Source organism: Salarias fasciatus, chromosome 17 (genome assembly GCF_902148845.1).
Source record: "Salarias fasciatus chromosome 17, fSalaFa1.1, whole genome shotgun sequence".
Classification (NCBI taxonomy): Eukaryota; Metazoa; Chordata; class Actinopteri; order Blenniiformes; family Blenniidae; genus Salarias; species Salarias fasciatus.
The window spans coordinates 13582845-13602109 of record NC_043761.1 but is presented as its reverse complement, the minus strand read 5'-3'; the positions used below and the strand labels follow the sequence as shown (position 1 = coordinate 13602109).

The window sequence follows — 19265 nt, the reverse complement described above, 5'->3', positions numbered from 1 at the left end:
ACACACACACACGCACAAATCAGGCTGTGGTTGATCGGTTCACCGGTGCCTGTGGCGAACTAACATCAAACATTATCACCATCTGTCCGGTCAGTTCAGGCCCCGCTCTGCCGTCGTTCCTCACGGCCCTGTCCGCACTCAGGTTGGCTTAAGTCAAAACCTTGTGGTGAAAGTCAATCTGTCTCAACGGTGCAGGGGTGGGGTGGAGGGGGGGGGGGGACTGGAAACCGAGAGGGAAACGGTTATTGGAGGTGTCAGGAAAGTGCCTTCCTGCTCTGGGTAAATTTAACATGACAGAGCGTGTGTGCTCACATCGCTGGCAAGATGGGCTTTCTTTTTTTTTTTTTTTTTAACCAGGCAAGTTTCACCTGTAGTTTTTTTCACTTGCAGTGTATTGAGAAAATAAGCAGCCAGACTGAAAATAACTGTATAAAGAGAGTCAGGAACAATCAAGAGAAGGAACACACCAGTTATGAATGATAGATTAAGGGGAAGCGAAGGGAACACAGGCGTTTCTCTGCCCCACCGATACCTTTCATTTATATTAGGGGATGGAGAGGCATTTGCGTCTCCTCGAGGATCCAACTCGACGAGAGTGGAGGAGAGAGCGGGCAGAAGAAATAAGTTATGGAGATAGAGAGACAGAGGACAACGGCGGCAGCTGGCTGGGCACTTTGTGCATCTGCCAGGGGTGAGCCGCAGAGCTATAATGAAAATGCAGGGCAGATCAGAATCAGCGCGAGAGAGGCCTCCATCCATCAAAGGACTCCCATTGAGGAAAGGGAGCCGCGGTGATAACTGCAAATGTGTGGCGATTTGCAACCCGGGATGGAGCATTTTCACAATTCTGTAGCTTTAAATTTAAGTACCAAGCGCATGGGTTGGGGAATTGCCCCCGCCACAGGCGAGTGATCTTGTGCAGCGGCAGGTGAAATCCCTCAACCTTTCGCTCACCACCAGGACAGTAAATAAAAGTAGCCCTGAGCATGTACGTGGGATTAATGTGACAGATGGCTGGGCACCAAAATGTATAATTTGTTTAGTGAATATCTAAAGCAGAGCATGTAATTGAAGCTAGTACATATTGCATCTGTTCATTGTATTATCTACGTATAGATGCGAGGCATTCAGAGGACAACTGCAAATTGGAAATCTTTTTAAACCATTTACAGTGACATGCAGGGCATTTAATGTAGATTACTAATAGCTTTATTGTTCATCCGGCTAACAAAAATGAAAACTAAGGCTGCTCGGAATCATGTATTACTATCACTATTTACAGTGACTCTGAAAGTGGCCGATCGCTGCATCAGCCATATTGGCAGGCAGACAGGAAGTTAATTTCCAACGCTGCTGCGTTGTAATACATTTAAGCCAAATTTATGTTACTACCAGGACTGCTTTGTGATATCTCTCATCAGTGGAAAATTACTGAAAGCACAAGTGCATTTTTCCCACTTAGTTTCTAAAGCAGTTTCATTCTGCAGACTTTTATGTAGAGTCTTTATTTTAATGGTCAGAGATATTGACACGAAAGCTAAACAGTCTTATCGCATAGACGCTCGGAAATGTGTGGACAGGCAGCCGCACCGAGGACATCGTAGATCAGGAGTGTAAAGTAAATATTGCAAGGTTGCGGCTGCTTTCGCTGGTGGCACAACTTTTCTAATAAAGTCACTGATAAACATGACACCGTGACTATGCTAGATGATATCGGGGAGCTTTAAGTACGGCAAAACAATACAAATCTGAGCGCGACACCGGTTATCTGAGTGTTTCTTGAATGGAATTTAGTGTGGCATTAAAGTGAGGGATGCTTAAATAAAGTCTTTCACCACTTGAAAGCTTCACGAGGACAGGTTTATATCGGTTGGGAGTCCGGCCATAGTTGTGATAGTTTTATGGGACGGTACAGTAGCGGGCGGCCTACCTTCTCTTTCCTCTGCCGGCACGCCTCTTCTGCTGAGACCAGGGTTTTGTAGTAGGCGCTGCGCTCCGCTGTGAAGTGCACCTTGGACAGGGCGCTCTCCACCAGCGCCACGGACAGGTTCACCCCCTCGATGTGCAGCCAGCCGATGAAGTTCCCCGCCTTGTCCATGCTCTCCACTTCAACTTCCACCTGGAAAACACGGGAGTGCGGGAGGAGGGGGGAGAGGAGAGGGCTTTGCTTAAGATTCTCGTAGCAATATCAGACTCGAGACGTCTCCCCAGGGAGTCCTGGAAAGAATGCAGCACTCTTTATAAATAGACGCAATGGAAAGCTGTAAAAATTTCTATTGACTTTGCGACACACACACACACACACACACACACACACACACACACACACACACACACACACAGGTCTCATGTCTGTTGCAATTTTTCGATGAGTGGTTTGTGGCAATCTTTTCCTTTTTAAAAAAAAAAAAAAAAAAAAAACCCGGCGGATCTTCAAGTTCGGTTGAGTCCTTGAAATTTCTCAATTAAGCACTGCTGCCGGCTTTCAATAACGTGTCTATCTGCACTTTATCTGCCGAAAATCACAGGACCTGCGCAAACCGGAGAGGCCATTAGTGGCTTTAAATTAGTGTTGTGTATGCACTTCAACCTTAATTAAGACTCCAACTGTCTTCATCCTGCTTTTTTTTTTTTTTTATAATGTAAATCATTTTCAATTAGTGACAGCCAAGATGCCGTTCCCTAAAGTAAACAAATGAGGGCCCTGAAATAAGCTAACCCTGCTGACAAAGGAGGAAAAAACTCACAACACTGCCCATGATGGACTATAACCGAATTCTGCTTATTCAGGCTAATTATCTATTCATTACGTTTTGTTTCATAAGTGATTGACGACGAGGGAAAGAGAGAAAGGGGGGGGGGGAAGAAAATCAATAGATTTTTTTTTTTTCCACCTTAGTCTAAAGCCTAAAGTCAGCGAGAAAGTGAGAGGGCAGGTGTGCTGAAGTGATAGGGAGAAGTCAAGCGATTAAGTCTTGGACTGCTTAGCCCTGCAGTCACAAGGGAAATCTGAAGGGAATTAAGTTTGTAAACTGCACTGCCTTGTTCTCAGCTTGAGTAAAAGCTTTTATTACTGAATGCATAATCTGTTCTATTATTAGGCAGAAAATTGACAACCTTTGCATATAGCAGAGACACATATTTCCACTTCACGGATCCGGTCGCTATTCGGATAAAGTCTTCTAATCAGCGGTCTGGCCGAGAGGCGCGCGCTGTAACGTCCCGTTCTAATAACACTCGTTACGCCGGCACATCAATGAAGCAATGGCCCAAAGAAAAACTTGTGTTATTAAAAGCCTGTGCTGCACTTTATGTCATTTTATTCTAAATAATAAAACTCTGACTAGAACTGTTCCACTCTTCAACATGTTTAAAAAAAAAAAAAAAAAAAAAAAAAAATATATATATATATTGCAAGGGTTTCATAAAAGAAAAGAGCAGCGAGGATCCGGGTCCTCCCTCCCAGGTCCTATCTGTAATTCAGTTTAAGTTCACTCATGCCTCGTCCGCCTCTGTATGATAATCTGCTTTCTCCTGCCGTCTCTCTCTCTTCCTCTCTGCTATCTCGGATACTCACCCCATTTTCACTCTCTTTGTCTCTAAGTGCCGAAGCCGTTACATAACTGGGCTATAAGAGCAGTACTGGTCCTCTGAGCATCCAAATGTCAAATGGGGAAGTGGGCGAGTGCTGGGAGATTTAAAAAAAATAAAAAAAGATGAAGAAGAAAGAAAGAAAGAAAGAAAGATTGCAACCAACTTAGCTGTTGCTGGCTACCAATGTGAAACAAGTAAAAGCAACACTCAGAGCTGGGAAAATTTCCAATTTGACAAAGAAAAGATTGTGGAAACTTGTTGAGAAGTCGCCTGCTCTGATTGGTGAAGTCACGGGCAAGGCTCGCTTCCTCCGAGTGGCAAAAATAAAGTTTGCACGTGGGAAAATTCCAGGAGCAAAAACTATCGCCACCTTAAAGAGCAACAACTCTGGTGGCCTTCAAGTGCGATGAGTAAGAGCCTCCTGGTCGCGAGGACTTCATGTTTCGCCGACGGCTGTGGCTCAGCCAGTAGAGTGGGCTGTCGCAGTTGGCAGTTCGAATCCCTCACAGTGTCCTTGGGCAAGACCGTGAACTCCCAAGCTGCTGTAAATCAGGAGTGTCAAACACAGTTTCAGGGTCCACATACAGCCCAATCTCATCAGGAGTGGTGAAATAAGTGCCAGAATAAGCTTTAAATTTAAAGCTTTTCTGCGTTGTGGCGAAAGGCGTATGTGCAAAAGTTACAGCAATCTCAACAACAAAGCAGATTTTAAATATGCTGATTACAGCGAAATGAATGGAGAGCAGCAATCACCATTAATATGAGCGTTTAAATCTGGAAGTGTTGTGTTCCACAGAAAAGCAAAAGGCCAATCATCATTTGATGGGACTTCTAAGCACATAACCACGAGATGAACAGCGGCGTGATCGAAACCGAACACGTGACAGAAACACACTATTTCCACGGGAGTGGCATTATACATTCAAATGTTCTGCGTCTTTAAATATAGCAGATGATTAGCATCTCATTTACTGTCTGGCCTGAATGTGACGAAGAGAAACTTCAATGCCGATCAGCCACGCGTTTCAAGACGCCACGTAAAGACGTGACACTGAGATAACAGAGGTATCGAGATTCTGCTGGAGGGAGGTAATAGCTCAAAGAAATTGTGGTGACGCAGACTCGCAATCCTACAGGCTTTCAATCATACAGAGGAGAGACGAGTGTGTGTTCCTTCCTGGACCACTTACACGGGAAAACTTCATTTACCACATACTGTCAACCTTATGGAGGGAAAATTAGCCTGCGACTGACAACGGCACATTGATGATGATGAGACGAGCGCACGACTGCAGCGGATGCCTGGAGGGGATATCGTCGCTATATACGCTGGGGAACGCGACGACATTACTTGAAGTAAACTTAAAGGGCCAAAAGGCTAAACACACACCAATCTGTCAGAACATATCAAAGTGTGCGTCCCTGCAACCTGTTATGAAACCAGCAGGGACAAATAACGAATGGAGAATGAAGCAAATAGCTTCAAAATGGAACAGTATTTCTGTAATTACATTAATCCGGGGAATATATGTTTAGAATCATATGGAAGATCAAGACTTGAGAAAGTGTCAAGAATTAAAAAAAAAAAAAAAGGGGGGGGGAGGCAGAGAAAGAAGACAAAGCATCACGAAGAGGTCAAATGTGAAATCCAGACAGGACAAATTAATGTATTAAAATAGGCCAGAGGCCGTTTTTTCAACAGGCAAAATAATGTGAGCTTTTAAAGGCTTTAACTCCACAGAATTAGAGTAATGGTAGCATTAACACAAAGTGTGGTACTTAATGCTAAAAATCTCAGAGTGGAGTGATCACTTACAACCACGGAATTCTCTCTTTTGGTTTTTTTTTCTTTCTTTCTTTAAACATTTATTGAATTAACAAGTATATTTGCATTAATTTCTGTATCACACTGATGAACAGATTCCTCAAGTATTGACCGGAGAGCGAAAGAAGCCAGGATACTGATGCATGCACACACCTCACTCTGGTATCCGATACCTGTGCAGGAACAACTTCAGATTGTCTTCTAGAGGGAATACTTTAACTTATGTTGACATGCAAAAAAACGCTGTAAATGTTTTCTTTTCATTTTTTATGAAATCAGGAGTTTGTTTTCGTGCTCCGCCATTTCTCCATCACCACTTGGTTTGCGTGAGAAAGCGGGGCCGCCCTGAAGCGCGGGAGTTTGATCTGAAGGCTTAATTTAGGAGTGCTGCTAATACACATAAAATTTTAGTTCCTCCTCCCCTCAAAGTAAATAGCTTTGGTCACAACGTAGGGAGGACAGAGGAGGCGGAGTGGAAACTGCTTTGAGTAGAGCCCAGATGGTTCCCAGCGGAGGCCTCCTCCGAGCCAAGATGGCTCCCGCCGGAGCACAAATGGGCTCTGGTAATCTCATAAACGCTGGGATTGTGTCGACACAGTGGACAGAAAAGAGAAAACGCAAAAAAAAAAAAAAAACAAAAAAAAACACGCATACACACAAAGTCATGCACGTGTGCGTGCGGGCACAAACACATGTGCGGCCGCTCGCGAGCACAAAAGACAAAAGCCATTTGGTACCATTGAAGTGAAACCTCGCCCAAGGGCATGTTTTAAAACTGCAGCAGATTTAATTCACTTAGCTGTTTGAAAGTGAACAAAAAAAAAAAAAAAAAAAAATGGAGTAAGACTGCGGTAGGTGACACGTCATGTCAGAGCCAAGCGCCGCACTAAAAGAAAATAGAGGAGCACAGTGGGCCAGCAATTTAAAAATTGGCAAGCAATGGGATTTCCTTTTATCGCCCCATCCAAACAAAACAAATTTTAAATACCTGGAGGGGGGAATGCAAATAGATAAATAAGCAAAGGTGACAGAGATCAGGGTGTGCCCCTTTAAATTCCCCACCGGTGAGCTTCGATCTGCCTCATAAGTTCCAGGCTTGATTTAGGGTTCATGCATCTTTTCATCAAGTAAAGAGAGGAGGATATATGTACATATATAAAAATGCAGTGCACACAAAAGATTAATGTGTCGGTCAGAGCTCTCAATCATCGCAGACTGCCGCTCCGCCACAAGTTAAATGAGAGTTTTAATGCACATTCCAATTACTGACAGCACTGTTATCGCCACGGAGATTTAAGTTGGTACGAGCCGAATTACAGAGTTTGCTCGTAAAAGTTTAGAGACCCGGGTTCTTCGGGGAGCGAATGCAGTGTTTGTTCTGTGCGCTCCGGGCGGCCGCTGTGCGCTTGTGAGTGACTGATGGAGGGGGGGGGGGGGCGTGAGAAAAAAAAGCCATGCTTTGCCGAAGAGCGCCGGGAAAACACAACTGGCAGGTGCAGACGTTTGGGAATGTCTTCATTCATTCTCATTAGGCCGCAAGGAGGTGGCGGCGCTCATGGCTGCCGTGCTATGATACTTGACTGCGCTTCCTCTGGCTGAGTCACTGGATGCAGGGTGAAATGAAGACAATATACTGATCACAGGCTTGTGTTCGTTAATCTGTATCTGTGCCAAACAATGCTCGCACCGATCTCCCTCGGTCTCCCTTCCTCTAAAACGGTGTCAAATGTCTGATGACTCATGCTGCGCTAAAGGTGTTTCCTTATTTGCTTCTAAAATGAATGCGTTTCAGTTTCCAGTTGTGTCTCCTCTGCACCGACAGAGGATTGGAGATCGACTTCTCCAATCTCCGAAGTGTTTTGCACCAAAAAAAAAAAAAAAAAAAAACAGAGGAAAAATACAGAAATTAATCACCGCTCCGACGATGTTTCACAGTCTTGTTGCCTGGCTGCAGCCAAGAGTAATCTGTTCTCCGTCGTCATACTGTCTGTTTGCGTTTCCGACGAATAAGACCTTCATATAGCCAGAAACAATGTGAGAAACTGAAAACCAACGACTTGACTCATTCCCACCTACGGCCCGGTGTTCATCCAGCAGACTAAAGCCATCTATCAAGCCAAGGCTTGGTGGAGATTGAAAGACTGGCGTGAAGCAGTCGAGCCAGTGGATGTCTGTCTGTGTGTTCTCCTTTGTGAGAGCGGGGGCAGAAAGATCAAGCCTCTTTTAAGCAATGAGCAATGCTAAGCCCTAGACTGAGGTCCAACGTGTGTGTGGTGGGGGGGGGACAGAAATCAGATAATCCCACACCTTAATTCATATTCCAAACCCTCCCCGTTCACTTAAGAAATCAATGGGTCTGAACGCTTAATTCAGAGTCATGAATGTCACATGAAAAAGGACAGTTTGTCCTTTCCACGGGCACATGTGGATTTAAGTGGAAAAGGCTGAGCATTGACGGGTCGGCCTCGGCGCTCTCAGCCCAGCCTTGCGTGAAGATTCCATTTGCAGGTATGAACAGCCCAATCCAGCAAAAAGTCCATCATCTCTCAATAAGGCTTCACATTCTGGCTCATATAGATCAGGTTTCCTAAAGGACAGACAGAGATTCACTATATGACTGAAGCGTACTCCCCCCCCAAGCAACACAAAACACCATCGTGATCAGATTTCAGTCAAAAAAATCAATACGCTGTGAGGGTGTTCTGCTAAGTGGGACATAATTAAACCACACTACAATAGGAACTGATGCTGGATGACAGGTGAGCTTGGAGAGAGACGGACAAACGGATCACTTTGGCACCATCAGTGGCAAAAGTTTTTAACTCTATTCAATAAAATATGTATTTTCAGCTTTCATGTTCATGATGGAAAAAAAAAAATCTGTTATTGCAGTCACTGTTTGAGAAGAGAATTGATATTTGGGAGGGAAAACACAAGCCACAGCCACATGTCACCCTTTAAAAATCATCCCACAGTCCATTATCAATAGTGCAAAAGCCATTATCAAGCTCCATAAACTGCTGTTAATGGGACAGAGAAGCTCAGCATGGCTGAGAAACAGCAGCAAGTGCCAAAAACTCTCATAATAAATGTAACTGATTGTATTAATAGGCCTTAGGTTATTAATAGGTTATTTGGATTCTATGCAGATAAAGAGGTCAACTTTCTGATCCGACTAACAGCGATACTTAGACACAACATGGTTAAATGTGTTTGCATGTTTCTGCAGTCAAGTCGAGAGAGGAAAAGGCCAGTCAGTTCCGGGAGAAATCTATAAATATAGATCACCTTTTAGAGAGAAAAAAAAAAAGTGAGAGAGAGAGCAAGGGAGGAAGGGATGAACAGAGAAGAATAAATGAATGAATTAAACAAACCGCTATTGATCTGCTAATGGCACAGATCAGGCAGGGATGTAAATAGTGCGTTAATGGGGCCTGTAATTTAAAAAAAATATCTTCACACGGAGAGATCGTCTAATGTCGGGGTTAAAGAGAGGTGAAAGGGTGCAGGGACGACCTATTTGGCCCCATTACAGAATGCGAAATATGGGCCGCCGAGAGTAAAGCAGGTCACCGATCGCAAAATGGTGGAGGGAACATTGGCCCGGCGCATCCCAAAAGTTATCAACTCAATGACACGGGTTCGCTTTCGGAGAGGGCGGACTGGACGAGTTGAAGCTGCAACCTGGAGGCGATCCTGAAGCCGGAAGCGTGCCTGCGGGTGTGAGTTATTGACCGCCGCTGCGTCGCATCCTAGCGGTGCGGCTGAAACCCTGGCACCAAAACTAGGTTGGTTCATTAACTGCGGGACCACAGGGTCAGGACGGACAGCTATTTATCACATGTTGATGGAGTTAAGCCTGAGGGAAGTGAGGGAGGAGGGGCTGGAAAACGCAACCCACAGTTTGTTTGTTTGTTTGTGTGGAGTATTCTGAAAAGGAAGGTGAAGTATATATATATAAAGGAGCTTTGAGCAACTCCACAAGAACAAATGGGAGGAAATGTACAAAGGAGAAAGAGTTTTCACTTACAGCTAAATCTAAGGTGAGGATTGGCCTCTCCTTGGCAGGATATTGCTGTCCAGAGTGCTCACCGCTGAGCTCAAGTGTGTCTCAATCTGGCTGTCTAAACTATTTGGTGGCAGAAGTGCTGTTTTGGGACTCACACATCCACTTTCCTCACTTGTCCGCCGTCCGTTACGGCGGCGCTCGCATTAAGGAAAACAAATGTTTTTACTGGCGCTACAGTAAATGAACTGGCGTATCCTTCAGTCTGGGAGATTTGAGTAACTCCACTCCAGTGACCCACCTGTTCCTTTTTTTGTGAAGAAGTCGACTTCGGAACAGACTTTCTCCAACTTAACTACCGGCCGCTCCACTTGACCGTTGTAAAGGAATCACAGCTTTTATTTGACACAGCCTTTAACATCCTGCAGGAACGAGGCGTGACTGGTCTGCCTCGCTCCACAGGAGTAACATACAAACCGGACAGGAGTAGGAGTGAGTGTGTGTGTGTGTGTGTGTGTGTTTGTGTGTGTGTAGACTCTCCCAGGGTGATCAATGTGACTCGGGGGGGTCCCATGCATCACTGTCAGCGGTGGGCCGCTGTCTGCTGGTGGCAGGGTTGGGGAAAAGTCAAGCAGGTGCTGGAATGGCCGGGAGCCGTTAATGGCCAGGCGTGCAACCATGATCCCCGCCATTAAACCCGCCTGACGCCCATTAAAGTGTTTCTCTTTCACCCATAAATAATTGATTATTTGCAATGCATCACATATCTGACAATACAGATGAATACAGGGAAGGTAAGGGGGGGGAAAAAAAAACCCCAGAAACCTAGAAGTGGGCAAAACACGTCTGATTTTGTTCAATATGCTTCAAGTTGATGTAGGTTGGGAGATAAAATGATTTGGCCTTGTTACAGGCTCTACTTTTTTTCCCGAAAGCTGATACTATTTTTTGGCATCGCTTCGCCTTTCAAGCTGAGATCAGAGACTGCCACGAAAAATGTTTTTCCCTGTAGCTCCCTTTAATAAGAGTTGAGATGTTAACACAGAGTCCATTAGGCCAAAGACAAAGAATTACTGTCGCTGCTGCCGTTTGCCTTAATAATCCTGCTGTTGATTTAAGCGAGCGTGTCGTGTCACTCGGCTTCCATCAAACGGAGCATCAACACGGCTGAGGAATTTCAGGTAACTTTAAACGCCATTCCAACGGATTCTACATAAACTGCATAAATACATACTTCTTAAACTTTGCGTGTGTTTCGACAACAACGCACGCGGTCTTCGTGCCCTTGCAGCTTCCACCAGATTCCAACTTTAATGCATACAAATCAGATAACTCAACATTCAGATTCAGACTACACAGGATTTGTTCTTTAATGAGCAGCTCTCCAGTCTCCACAGTCGTTAGAAGCCATCATCTGTCTGTGTATTACACCTCAGCAAAGACCAAAAAAAAAAAAAAAAAAGAAGAAGAAGAAGAAGAAGAAGAAGAAATTATTCATGCCCGTGTTTCTGTCAAGCGCAAGCCACTGGCGGCAGAGGAGTATTAAGTTAACATAGGGAGAACAGTTTTTCACTGGAGAGCTGGAGACACTTATAAAGCCTCCACAGAAAATGAGTCAGAGCAAAGATGGAGACAAAGAGAGAGAGAGAGAGAGAGAGAGAGAGAGAGAGAGAGAGAGAGAGAAAGCAGAGGTCAACAGTGAGTCGATCGGGGCGCAATGTGGCGTTGTCCTCTGTAAACGACCTGCAGGAGGACGAGCAAGCTAAAGCAACAAATTGTGAAGAGATCTCCTGCTGACGGGGGTTCGACTGACTGCACAAGGCATTTTGAGAGGAGTATTGTCAAAACAAATCTGTGGCTTTGCCAGAGACGAGAACTCTAAAACTGAAAGACGTTGCATCCTTTTATTTGCTAGTCGCGGTCTGATGAGAGAAATGGAGATCTTTATCATGTTTATCTGTGCTTTAAATACAACAAACTACCAAAATTCACAGCTGTTAAAAAACTAAATTGGCTCAGATGCCATTTGAAAGCTAAATGAAGTCTCTGAATCAAATCTGCTGATGTTTTTGGTAATTTTACCTTTAAAGAAGCATGTCTAACAACTAGACATTACATGACCGCTGGGGCCATGGTGTTTGATAATCCCAAACCAGAGAAGGTTTCAGCAACATCCAGTCAATACAAGACTTCTGGCAATGTAATGAAAACTGGCAACATTCAACATCAGTCTGTCTGAATCGGACCGGATCGATCGATGGCGTTGTCAGGATGGTTAATCAGTTAATTTACTCATCCAGGCTACTGAATCTGAGTTCATTACGAGGTTTGCGCTTGATTTATCACAATAAATCATGTTTATTCAAACAACCCTTATGGTGGAGAAGATTTAATTCTCATTAACTGGTCACAAAGTACAATTTCTGGGAGCATTTTCAAAAAATCATGTTCAATCTGTAGTTGAATTAGCAAAATCCTTTGTTATCTAGATGGAGAAAAAGCAAGGGATTATACTGCATGAGACATAGCAAGGGCGAAGCTCCGCACTGGGCCTTAACAGCCTGGTTATTAAAATCAATAACAGCAATAACTACAATCCATCTCATTTTTAAGAGAGGGGTGACATGGCACGGCGGTCGATGAATATTGAACTACAGTTGTAATATTACTAATATCACATAATTCCCTCTTAACTGGGTGGCGTGAAAGTGCAGACGGAGAAAGAGAAACTTTAACTGGGTTAGAAGTTATCGAACTGGCTGATAAAAGGACTTGACTACCGACTGAAAATAATTAATTGGGACCTTTTTCGTTTTTGCCGGTGTAACTTCGCTAACCGTGGACACAGAAGGGTGCAGAAACAGCCGCTGCGGAGACTCTAATTTGATTTTTAAGCATGTTTCATTGGGTTCCCGGGGGTACATTGTGTTCTGGGCCGGAGACGCTCCTGACGCTCCCGGGGGCCTCAGGGATGCTGGAAACCCGCGAGAGGTAAGAGTCCAAATCTTTAAATCTTCGCCTGGGGCAGTGGAAGGTGGGTGCGAGCCGTTAAGGCACATTGAGCACATTTAGGGGGGGTGGTCAGAAAGACTGGCGAGGGCATTAAGCCACATTACCCCTGGAAATGACAGTGCTGCTTTCCCAAAAGAGATTTCAATATATACTTCCAGCACCTCTCTGAGAGGAAACGGCCACTGTTTCGCAATCACTGAGCAGTGCAGCATGAAAGACAAGAAAGGATGCTGAACGAGTATTTGCACCACCAATTAGCCAGAATAGTGGATGGTTTAGTATAGAAACAACTCTCCTAATGAGCAGATACATAAAAATGCGACGTTTTTAGGGTGAACTTGTTTACCATCCCTGATGATAAATGCTTTTCACCGTATGAAATCTCACTGCAATCGTATCCACCATACGAACAACTCTTACGACAATCCGCATCCTGCGGCTTTATGAATCGATTAAGATTTCAAAATGGGAAATTTAAGTATTCCTAAATCTGTGGCTACGATGACTCAGTCGCAGATTTGTGCCACAAATACTTTCAAGCTGGAAAAAAACAGTGATGGTGCATGATTTCTTACCAGACTTTTCAGAGAGCTGGCTGTGCACAGCAGCTGCCAGCGTGATGGCAGAGCTGGAACAAACCCAGATGGAGTCTCATCAAAACAGGAAGGGAAAAAAAAAAAAAGGGAAGATGGAGGACTGGGGACTGATTGACAACACTAGGAACTGCAAGACACAAATTAATTTTGATTTCATTTTCTTTCCATTTGAATGAAAAGGGTTTTAGAGAGCGGGTGTAAGCGCTCCCAAATTAGACGATCATCAAGGAAGAGGTACTGCGATATGGCTTGATCCATTACGTGTGATTGGATTACAGTACCTACTTGAATTTCTAAGTAACATCCTAACAAAAGCATTCGAGCTATGAAGAAATTGAGCGAAAAATCCTGAAAGCCAACCAAAATGAGACAAAATCCAATTTCAGATGAAGAGGAACAGGGGGGGGGGGGAAAAAAAGCCCTGTGACAAACATTCCCACATCTACTGGCATTGTGGTAATATTACCATGACTGAATGACCTTGTGGGGGGAGGAGGGGGGGACGGGTGGCGGATGAACGCGAGAGGTGGCACGGGGGCAATCATTGCCGGGCCATCATCATTTGTCTCCGGCTCCTTTTCTATCCTCTTTCACCAGTTGACACGGCAAATGGCATCGCCAGCCTGTGTCACTCAAAAAGCCATTTCTGTCCTCCCAGACCCTGCCGGTGCTGACGGAGTGCGAGGATGAGGGAGGGGAAAGGGGAGAAAGAAAAAAAAAAAAGGGAGGGGAGGGAGGGGGGAAAAAAGCAGACAGAGGCATTTTTCAACGTGGCTTTTTGTCAATTTCTGTGTGCTTGTCAGAAGGAGAAGCAGTGGCTGGCTGCAGGGCTGCTCCGAGAGTTGTTAGGCAGAGGTTGAAGTTGGAGTATGAGAAAAGTGGGGGAGACGAACGGCTGAAGAGGCACTCCGGGTTGCCGTGGACAAAAAGTCGAGAACGAGGCTCTTTACGCAACTGTGTTTTCGAGTGAAAATGCAGAAACTGTTATATCATTTTGGGGGGTCTGTTTACGTGACGGCGGTGCTTGGAGCCACTGAAAAGACTCGCCTTTTAAAAAGGCAAAATGCAAGTTTTTGAAAACACTCGGGCTCCGTCTGTGTTGGCGGGGCAAGCTGCTGTAGCGCAACGCTTTTCTCAAACACAAAAAATATGATTTCCACTTGAAACAGGGTCTAAAGGCCTCTGCAAAGTACAATAATATACATATATATATATGGAAGCAAGACACCGAACATCATTTTTCAGAGGTGCTTCCAATGGGCTACAGTGTGAAATAAGTGTATCACGTGACGGCCACTTGAAATGGCTCCATTGTGCCAGAGATCAGATAATAGGAAATGATTGGACCCTTTTCAGCGGCGACCGAGATAAAAACCTCCTAAGACAAATCATCGTACAATCGTTCTTCAGTTTTGGTAATCCAATTCAACCTCGCCACACGCTCGCTCACAATAATGGCAAGTGACGATCAACAAATGAGATCGGGGACTGAGGTGATCGGAGCGTGATTGTGCGCGAGGGGGTGGGGGGGGGGGGGGGGGGGGGGTGATTCAATCAAGTCATGCCTACTTAGGAGACATGCAGTTGGTGTGTTGCTGGACTGCGAATGATGACTTACTGGCAAATATGATTTGGTCTCAGTTTTCACAGTCGCTGCGCCAGGTACGAGTCTTGACGAGCGCGTACCTGCTCGTGGTGCTTTATTCAATCAGCGCTCGTGAAATAAACGAGATTACTGCCAACCTTGGACCTGCGCTTGGTTAACAGGCCCACCTCTAGGTGCATGAGACCACGAAACAGAGCTCTACCAGAGCAGATGGTCGGGGAGCTGGGGGCTTCATTGCTTTCCAGGTATTATTTTTCTTATTATTATCTCAACAACAAGGCTTATTTTACAGCAATTTAAAAATATGGTTCAAATGATCTGGAACTCCAAGTTAGCAGCTGTGTTCAACCTGTGCTGGACCTCTGAAAATACAGCGCATGCTTCAGTTGATACCTTTCTTTTTTTCAGGAAAGTCCAAATAAAATACTGAAATTAAATCCCAACTCACAGCAAAGCTGTATATATGCCACAGGTTTGTCTTCATGTTCCACTTTCACTCCACTGGAGAAATGCCTTTGTTTGCTCTGCTCATCTTTACCAACATTTAATGAAATAAATAGGAAAACAAAATCAATGTGCAACAACACAGCGGCTCCAAATGCTTCCATAATGAGGAGACGAGGGACAGAAATTGGGCTAACGCTTCTTGGAATAAGACTTAATACAGAAAGCTGGAGAGAAAACTACAAAAGGAAAGTAGAGGATGGTAAATGAAAGCCAACAGGAACAGAGACGACTAAAGACTGTTGAAGGTGCAAACTTTTTTCTTCCTCTTTCTGTTTCACCGTAGAAACGCGGATGCCGCTAATCAGAGCTACCTTAAAAAAGACACGCTCGGCCTCAAGAATCAGCACGGAGGGCAATAGCAGAGGCGATAAAGAGTTTTTTTTTTTTTATCCCCAGGAGCGACGAGGTGATATGACCTAAAATATCAACCAAGGTGGAATTCATATTCCGGACAATACCGATAGGATCTTTTCCCTTGGGTGACATGATTAAAATAATTTAAAATGGTTCTCTTAGCTTAAGTAGAATAATGAGTCAGTCGTGAATCAGACCGAGTCTGAATTGCATGTTTTCTCCTTTTCGCCGGATCTCTGGGGGTGAGGTTCGTCTCGGAGCCAAGGCACATTCTTAAACATTCTTTTTTTTTTTTTTTTTTTTCTGCTTACCATTCTTTTCACAACACTGCCAAGGACTGCGAAGCACGGGTACAAAAGATCACGGCTCCTTCACAGCTCAACGTGAGTACAGTTCGCCGGAAGCTCCAGTCATTCGCGAGGGAACAGACGGGCATCAGTTGCGTCTTGAATACAAGCGACCTCGCAACACAAACCCGATGAGGATCTTCCGGTCCCTGCAGGACCTCACACCCTCCTCTGTGAAAACTACCGCAAAACAAAAACACAAGAAAACTTGATTGAACAAGGACAATCTGATTTTTGCAGTGTGGTTTCTTTTTTTCTTTAAGAAATTACAAAACATGTCAAAAAAGGGCAAGTTATCTATTTCATGCTTAGCAGAGAGGAGACAGGTTATCACTGGTTATAATAATAAACACGGGATTTTATAAAAATAGCTGCAGATGCTTTGGATCCTTTCTTGAATTTATTCATTTAGCTTTGAAACACTGGCTTCAATAATGTTGAATAAATAAAAACAGATATTTTAATCAAAGAAAACAAAAGGCAAAAGGAGCCTGTTCAGTCGACACAAACCAGGAAAGACTCATTTTCTGACAACACTGACAACAATCTTTATTACTTTCTTCGGCATGAGGTCAAAGGTCGAGCTGACTGCGGGCGGAGGCAGGACACACAATGGATAAGTCGTCAATCCATTACACAACAGACAAGCACACACGATCTCCCCTGTGGGAAATTTATAGTCCGTGTTTAACTACAAAGTCACGTTTCTGAACCGAGGGAGGAAACAGAGGACGTTTTTTTTGGGAGGGATTGGTTGTGACGTCTGCAAATCTGAATTGAAATGGGAGTTTTTGTGTGGTTCATTGTCGTCGCTATAGTTGGAAATGATCTTGCCCGTCATCGCAAAAAAAACCCAGAATAATTGAAGGACAACACAAAGAGATATTCAGGGTTGGCGAGATTGGAACACAGCGTGAACGTAACAACAGAAAAGTGGATGTAAAATAAAGCAAATATCAAACGTTGGCTCATCCAAACAAAATTAATTGTGAACTTGTTTTCCTTCCCCTCAGAAGTGCTTTTTACACCAGCAGGTGTGTGGTACGATTGTGCTTCCAACAAAGCATGAATAACACTTGATTCAAACCAGACAACGCTTCAGACACACACACATACACGCGCGCGCACGCTCTTCAAATTCAATTTCAAACATGTGGCCACGGGCAAAACCAGACACCTTACACCCCGCCGCATCGGAGACTTACAAGCTGCAACAATCGTGTGGCCGGCTCAGCACTAGCACTTACTGCTTGAATACCCACCTTTTAAACAGGAAAACCTCGAGCCCGAAGGCTGTTGTCTCATTGTGCTTCCACCAAATGAAGTGGAGAGCGGATTTGTTTACTCCAAAGACAATTCAAACCACTGCCTTCTGTGGTTTTATCAATTTTCTCTTATTTAATGCCCACTCCAGACCTATGACAGAAGAACTTACTTTCTGTATTGTAATTATTATCAATTGTGTTGTTTTTTTTCCCCGTAAGTTGTCAATGCCAGGTAAAACAGCCACAGCCAACGGTGTAAAGTTGAAATTAGAATTTCCAACTGTGTGTCGAACAATGCGAGGCAGGAAAATGAAAGCGAAATCAATGTCTGCCTTGGGAAATTAGCACTGTTCATCCATGTGTCACGCCGCCGGTGTGTGAGCGCATGGGTGTGTGCCGTGTTGTTATGGAAAAAAAATAAATAAATAAGTGGGCCACACACCAATAAACACAACTAGGGTGCAAGTGACCTAGACTGATGCCATCAGTCAGACAGCCGACAGAGTACTAGCAGCAGGACTAGTAGGCAGTGGCCTGTGTACAGCGGCGATCTATAAAACACCAACCGGCAAATAACAACACATTAACAAGGAGCGAACGCACGCCGTAATGCCGATAGATGGGAAGCACTTCGCTGCCAAATGTAAAGATGACAGTTGTAAATGTGTTGTAACGGTGCAGTCAAGTTTCTCTAAGTGTGTGTTTGAAAAGTTAAAGAGCCCCGTGGATATGGAGCAGCTCCCCGCTTCATTTACCCCGTTCGCTGGATATCATGTAAAATTTAAACATTTCGTTGCGCTGTAAAAAAGCAGAGGCGTGCGTCAACATATGGGACTTTGTACGCACGTTGTATTCTCCAGATAGTGGGCTGAGGGAACCAGACAATCGGAATGGCGAATGACTTATGAGTTATGAATCCGTGTCGTGCGCGATGTTTCTCAAATCTCTCACACAAATACATGGAGGGCGGGGAAAAAAAAATGCAACCGAAGCACCTTGCAATCAAATGAAATAAGCGTTCTTAGGTTATGAAATTGTACTTGCCTGTAAAGAAAATACAAGTGCAAAAAAAAAAGCTAAGCAGGTCAGCACAGTGAAAGGAACAGAGGGTATTAAAACTGCAGTCGATCGACTTTTTTTCTTTTTTTTTTTTAACGTTCAGCAAAAGTGGGCAAAAAAAAAAAAAAAAAAAAAGTGCAAGCTCCCAAACAAACGCTGCCTGATCCCTGCTGTTCAGATGTGCCAGTAACAGTTAAATCGCCGTCGTCGGATCGGAGCGCACGGAACACGCAGGCACGTCACGTCAGCCGGATGTCTGCCGTCCACCAGTCTGCTAATTTCCCTCTGCTGCCCCTGCTCGGGGCAGGTCAGCCATACCGGCTTTAATCCCCCAAAGCTATGTAGAAGTGCTCACAGGCGAAAAGGGATTAAAGGCCAAATAAGGCTGTGTGTGCATGTGTCTTTAATATGCCTGCATTAGCAAGATTTCAAACAACGGCCAGATGTAGAATAAATTCACTGTCATGCAGCGGGCTCAGGGGCTTCGTTAATTCACTCCATACCCAATTGTCCCAAGTTCTTTGTACTTCTCATTTTTTTAATCACATGCTCTGCTAAATAGTAATAATTGTCAAGAAGCACAAAGCACTGCTGGAGCTACACCTCTCATCAGTGTCGCTCCTATATCCTTTCGTGTTCACCTACAGAAACACGTGTTTCCGTGCGTTGCGCTGCTTTGGAGAGTTCAATAGACATCCTACCCCCGACTCTCCTTAGCGGCTCGAAGCCAACTGTGTGGGAAGACCTGCTCTGATAGAATGGGCTGTTGTGTTATTGACTTCAATTTAGAAAGTGCTGCCTGCTGCTTTTTCCCCCCTCTTGCTTTCATAGCGAGGACCCTGCTGGCCCCCGGCCGCAGCCTACCTCCGGGGGAAATCCCTGATTGCATTGCAACAGAAAACACATTTAAGCAAGGTCGAAGGGCCTGAAGGTATGCTACGGTGCGGTGACTGGGTAAAGTCCGTGCTCTGTTCCTTTTCTCCTTACAATTATATTTCCATCTTTTTTCTGAAATTTCCTTCAGCCTCAATGTTTGCTTTTTCCACACACATTACTTCTTCACTTCCACCGAAACTGGCAGCTCCATGGCGTTT

The 19265-nt window shown here is 44.5% G+C and overlaps 1 protein-coding gene across 1 annotated transcript in view; it reads right to left on the bottom strand.

The window, feature by feature from the left end:
• The window catches only part of snd1 (staphylococcal nuclease and tudor domain containing 1), a 165046-nt gene that overhangs the window by 59233 nt on the left and 86548 nt on the right, over positions 1-19265 (bottom strand). The window contains exon 17 of the mRNA XM_030113574.1: positions 1931-2119. Coding sequence (XP_029969434.1) covers positions 1931-2119 — 189 coding nt within the window. The remainder of the gene's footprint in view (positions 1-1930; positions 2120-19265) is intronic.